The 6,119-nt window shown below is 47.3% G+C and overlaps 1 protein-coding gene across 1 annotated transcript in view; it reads right to left on the reverse strand.

The window, feature by feature from the left end:
• Positions 1 to 4,080: 4,080 nt before the first annotated feature.
• Positions 4,081 to 6,119, reverse strand: part of LOC146036812 (collagen alpha-1(V) chain-like) — a 108,931-nt gene continuing 106,892 nt past the window's right edge. Inside the window, exon 13 of the mRNA XM_083160685.1 lies at positions 4,081 to 4,254. Coding sequence (XP_083016811.1) covers positions 4,081 to 4,254 — 174 coding nt within the window. The remainder of the gene's footprint in view (positions 4,255 to 6,119) is intronic.

Here is a 6,119-nt window from a genome sequence, read left to right on the forward strand (position 1 = left end):
GAAACAAAATAACTCACACAAATCTAACTCTCTCTGCACATGTTACATCTGCCCCACCTGCAGTGCACATGGTTTTGCCCATTTTGAGAACAAATTTGTACTGCTATCAGATCTGAATAAGGGCCATAGTGCGATTGAACTGTTTTCTCTCACTCGCAGTTCCCATCTAATCTATTTTTTGTGCTGTTGGGCACCGGTTAATTATCGGGCATGTACAAATGCACCTGTGCAAACTATTGGGCACACAACATCGGGAGCCAACAGGCCCCGGATTTCTGCTTGCCACCTCAGGAGGGTGTGTACGGTGATACCGGGTTTGAGCGGCACTCGCACCCTCTGGCACAAACAATTGAACAGGGTACTGGGAGCTGTGGCCATGATAAAGCAATTGAATTCCACCTTTAATGAGTTTCCTGCATCAGCAGCCATGTTGTTCCCTGTACCTTTATCCGGCCTTTCAGTTCCTTAAGGCGTGAGGTGCAAACTGACCTCACTGGCTCGTGAATTGATTTATTTGGTCTGTGGGCAGGTTTTTGAAAAAATATACATGTTCTGTATCCTAACGGTCTGATTGCAAAAAATGACATTATTAAAACAAAAACTACGCAAGAAAGCTGTGACGCTGGGCGAATTGGGAAAATGTGCACTTGTTACACCTTCTGTGGTTCTATGCTTTAGTCTGTAAAATGCACCGGCGTAAGGATATCGTATGAGGGATGTAGCTGCCATTGTGCCTAAAGCACGCCCAGCCACCTCACGCCTGGCCACTTGTGCTGTGTGACACTCTATCACAGGAGACACCACAGATCAATAGGTGCAGATTCCGCCACAGAAGTGACTGCAGAGTGAAAGGTCGCACCTCATGTTCACTATGCGGGAGTTATAGGAAATGTAAAGGGGTCGTGTTCCATCAGCCGAGGATCATGTCAGGCTATTTATGTTCACATGGCTCTCACATCTAATTACTATATAGTATTAAAGGGTATAATAAGTAATAGGGCTTTGACAAGAGTTTATACAGAATTTACAGACAATTGTCCTCCTTCCCTCTCCCCAAGATTCATCATTGGAGACGCACATTGGTCATCTGAGCAGAATGTACGTTAGTAGATAGCCGCCGGAACCATTGCAACGGCGTAGACAGACACAGACGAAGTCTCAGGCAGACCTGCGTTACCACCCACAAGCCCTTACTGTCAATCACCCCATCCTCACTGTGACTGCGGTTGGTCATTAAACTCTGCGCATGCGTAATGCACACTTTAGGGGCGTGGCCAGGCTGTCAAGTCTTTAGGGGGTAGATGTAGAAAGCAGTGATTAAGGGAGGAGAAGTGATAAATTGTCTGGTACTTTATCACCGGCCAATCAGCTCCTAACAGTTCCTTTTTAAACCCAGCCTGTCAGGAGGTGATTGGCCGGTGATGATAAAGTACCAGCAACTTTATCACTTCTCCCTTATCACTGTTACATACATCTACCCCCTAGAATCCTTCCCTACACTGAGGTAAATGCTGTGATATGCAGGTTCCTGGGTAGGGGAGGGGGCTAAATGCCGCATTTTGTGTCACATGATGTCAGCAATTTGGCAGATAGTGGGTATCTGAAAAATAAGTAGTAAATATACGCGGCCTGATTTAGACCCATTGAGTCCTATAGCGAGGTGCCGTTCCCGAGTGCAGCACACATACATTCTAGCCAACGATTCCGCAACTTATCAGCTGGTTCCAATCAGCTGTTGGCAGAGTCACTGAAGCTTACAGTACAGAGACTGACATAGTGTGTACTTAATGTTTCCCCTGGGGATCTATGTTCCTCCGTGGGTTATGTCACACAGGGGTTACGTTCCCGGGGGGGATGGGAGGGTGGTTTTATGTGCACACACACCGGGAATGGTCCCCGGGTCTCACCATGTGTTGCGCCAATAGCCGCAGATTTCTATTCCACAGACCATAGAACTCCAAGAACAAAAAAAAAAAAGAAGTAATAACTCTCTTGGATTAATGTCCTGCTGAGGATGGACCGCTTTAGAATATTTGTGCGGTTGCCTAGCAACATGAACACTCATATCTAAGCCAGTAATATATACTAGCCGAGGCGCTGAGGAAATCTCATTGTCGGCTGCAGGGAGACACAATAGTCACATTGTTGTGTTACACGGGTGCTTGTCATAGGATAGGCAGTGTAATATCGACATGCACTAGTGTCGACATGCACATGTCGACACTAGCAAAAAGGGCAAATCATGAAAAGACAGACATAAGGTATTTTTTTTGGTCCTGTTGACACATGTAACCCCCCCCTCAATTACTGTAGCGTGTACACTTGCATCTTTGGGCCTGTCTCTGCTACCGCTTACTTTACCCTTACCAATCATTTTCTGCAATTATAAAACATTCACCCAAAACTCATGTCGACGTTTTCGTGTGTCCACCTTGTATGCGGTTTAGGCATAATTATTATGGCCCCATGTGTCTGTAGATATGGAACGAGGGCTGAAACACACGGTTAGGCTGATCCCCTGCAAATGAGACTAGTATCGCTTTTCTACTGCTGCAAAAACTCGTTATTGCTGGGACCACAACTTGGTGTAAAAGGGTACTTAAAAAATAATCCAGGTTGCGTGACCGGGGAATCCGATCCTGGTAGCTACCAGAGCCGGGAAGGAACTAGGTGGGTATCCATCCTGGTTTATGCTTAAAAGTTCCTGATTGGCTGTGTATGCAGGGGTCCGCCTCAAGGGTGTGTCTGTGAGTGACATGTAGGCCAGACGCGGGTTCAGTGTAATCCGGGCCAACCTGGGAAAAAGTTTATGGGCGTTACAAAAGGTTTGGTGTCAAGATGATGATGATGTCACTAGCAGCACTATAATGCCTATTTTGATTGGCTGACTGCATAATCAACCCCTCCCCCCATGTGACAACGCTCTTTTAAGCCCCATATATGATAGACTATTATTGATAGTTGGGAGATGGGGCGTGATATAACAATTGAATCGCCCCCCATTCAGCGGTTGATGATGGCTGTGGAGTGTCATTGTTTGTTCATATTTTATATATGAGCAATTCCAATGTCACATTTAGGGGGTGATTCACTAGTGATCAGACAGGGCTAGTGTTCTGATGGTGAGGAGTCTGTGCAGGCCCCCTTTTGCGAATGCCTTCGGCGATCGATCGCACGGGTAGGGTCGGGAGGCCAACGGATACCGGCCTGCAGCAGGGTAACTCCCAGCGTTTTATTGGTGTCCCCAAGAAAACGCTGGGCGCTCCCCTGGGAAACCTGATCTCTCTTGCCGCGTTGGGTCCAAGTATACGCTACTGTATGTAGCTCATCGAACACTGGGGCAGATGTATTAAGCTTTAACAAGAGATTAATCCAAGGGTGATAAGGAGAGATAAACGTCCAGCCAATCACCTTCTAACTGCCATGTTGCAGGCTGTGTTTGAAAACGTCCAGCCAATCAGCTCCTTACTGACTTTTTTCAAACACAGCCTGTAACATGGCAGTTAGAAGGTGCTTGGCTGGCCGTTTATCTCTCCTTATCACCCTTGGATTTATCTCTTGTTAAGACTTAATACATCTGCCCCACTTATCGTTATGCCGTGATCTGTCAGTTTTTGGGCACGTACGGAATCTTCCTACATGATTTCTACAAGAGGAGATGCCTCGCCTCTGCTGCCAGACTCTGTGCTGTCATCAGCCGGCCACATGCTGGGAAGCAGCTGACCGTTCCCGCTGTCTGATACCTCTCAGCAGTGACACTTTCTGTATGTAGCAGGCGCTTACTACGTGTCATTGTCTGCAGCTTGACAATGTGGCGCTCGTTACCCCCCCCCCCCCCCCCCCCCCTCTGCTGTAAACACGTCTTTATGTAGCGGATTCCTGCTATGCCGTGTCATTTCATGTAAAGACACTGTACAGATGTTGCTGATGTCACACAGACAATCCCAGTGTAAGGGGATAATCCCGCCCCTTAAAGGTATATGACATCACGCATCACTCATCAGCACCAATGGTAGCGTAGCGGCAGAGGTCGTATTTGTGATGAGCAGCCTCCATGCTGGGGTCTTCTCCTGACCGTTCCTATGGTTTTCCGTACGAGAACAAAAGACTGAAAAGGCCGACTTTTAATCGGCGTTGCTGGAATGTGACGGAGGTGGTGAAGCCGACACAGCCGCTCAGAGGGAGATACTGCATCTGGTTGGCTGTGTGGTACGGTACGATGGTGCGATCGAGGGTGCGTTCAAAGACACGCTGCTTTAAGACGATACAAGTTCCAATTCAGAGTCGGCATTTGCACAAAGACACCCCCAAGTAAGGCCCAAAGTGTCCGCAACCAGTATGTGCTACAGGTAAAATATGGGGTTTCCCTGTGACCCTCTACACGAAAGAGAAAATCTGTACTGCAGCGCTCTGTACTTGCTGCACATCCTATGTAAGCCCATTTCATGTTAGGCCCCGCTAAGTGGGGTCAAAGAAACCTTGTTGGGGAACCAGAACCACATTGTCCCTGTGATCTCACCAATACTGTATAAAGCAGGTTGCGCTAGATATCTGCCCCCCCCCCCCCCCCCCCACGACAAGGCCTGAGGATGGTGACTGTAGCCTAAATCCGTCCCGCCAATCGGCCAGTATGTTATGTACTCTCTCCTGGATGGCTGGTTTTATGTTTATGCCAAATACGTAATGCAATTGGCAGTATGTAACAACCAAAAGGGGCAATTCAGACCTGATTGCTCAGGTCAGAATTTGCCTCCGTTCCTGAAGTCACATGACGTCAGAGCCTGCCCCCATTTCGGCCATCCCCATCCAGGATAAAAGTAAGGACAGACTTTTATCCACAAACGGAGGAAAAATCATTCGATGGTGAGCGACCATCAAATATCAGCTGCCTAGCGATCATGCCTGAATCAGGCCCCAAGTGTAAAGCTGCAGCAGTTCCCTCTGCCAGGTCCCCTGTTATAGCAAGGCCCGCACTGGCAGCTCATGGGGAAGAGACCCTTTTATAATGGATCAGGTTCTAAGCCTCCAGTAGCTCCTCAGCGGTGAGCCACATCTGCTGCACTCATTATTACATGTACGGCGGGGATAGTGTAACAGTGGCAGGGATGTCTGGAACGGCTATTACTATTGCAGAGCTGATTAAACTTACAAATTGGCAATGGCAACTAACACAACGTCTTCCCGGGGGGAATCTAATGCAGGTGCGGATTATACTAAGCCAGTCATTCGCTATGCTCCCAAGGTGGAAGAGACAAGACCAAGCTGGGGGCAATATTACTGAGGTGCATGGGAAGTTCACAGGGAGGGACGCTGCCAGCTCCGGCGTATGGCTGAAACCTGAGCGCCACTCTGCCCCACTGGTGCCTTCCACTGAGTATCTGTATTTAATAAACTAAGGAGCTCCGCCCACAAATAACTTTTTACATGTTGACGTTCCTTCAACCTATCTACTTGTGCGATGAACATCTTTGCTGACCTACGGTACTGTAATTCACTTTTGAAGAATCGTAACTGAATGTTTTTATGTAAAACAGAAGCCAATTTCCATATTCACATCGCTTGTAGTGTTAATGATTTTCCAAAATTAATTGAATACATCTATGTCTCGTACTGTGAAATTTGAGCGAAGTTCGTTTACTAGCATATTAACACTACTAAGATGCTGGTACACTGATGACTGTACACAGGATTTCTAGTGTTCATTCTAGCACCCGCCATCTTTGAAAACCCATGCAGTTCCTCTTCCCTGCCTGGGGTGTCGCTGTCTGCTGTAGTGCTTCTAGCACAGTGTGGTCTGTATATCAGCACTGATATGCAAACCAGACCTGTGCTAGAAACACCACAGCAGACAGCGACACCCCAGTCAGGGAAGAGGAACTGCATGGGTTTTCAAAGATGGCGGGTGCTAGAATGAACAGTAGATTTCTCCAGCGATGTCCCTGTTCTGGCCATACGGGTTTATCGCTGCTAATTGGGGCCGCAAAAGCCTGTTTTATCAAATGTGAGACTTTCAAAACAAATATATTTGTATGTGGATGTATATATCAATTACTAGTAAGCCTGCTTAAAGCAAATGCTTCGAAGGCTTATAAGGTAGCTAATGTGAGAGAGAGAACGAA

The sequence above is a fragment of the Crinia signifera genome, chromosome 9 (genome assembly GCF_055691185.1).
Source record: "Crinia signifera chromosome 9, ASM5569118v1, whole genome shotgun sequence".
Classification (NCBI taxonomy): Eukaryota; Metazoa; Chordata; class Amphibia; order Anura; family Myobatrachidae; genus Crinia; species Crinia signifera.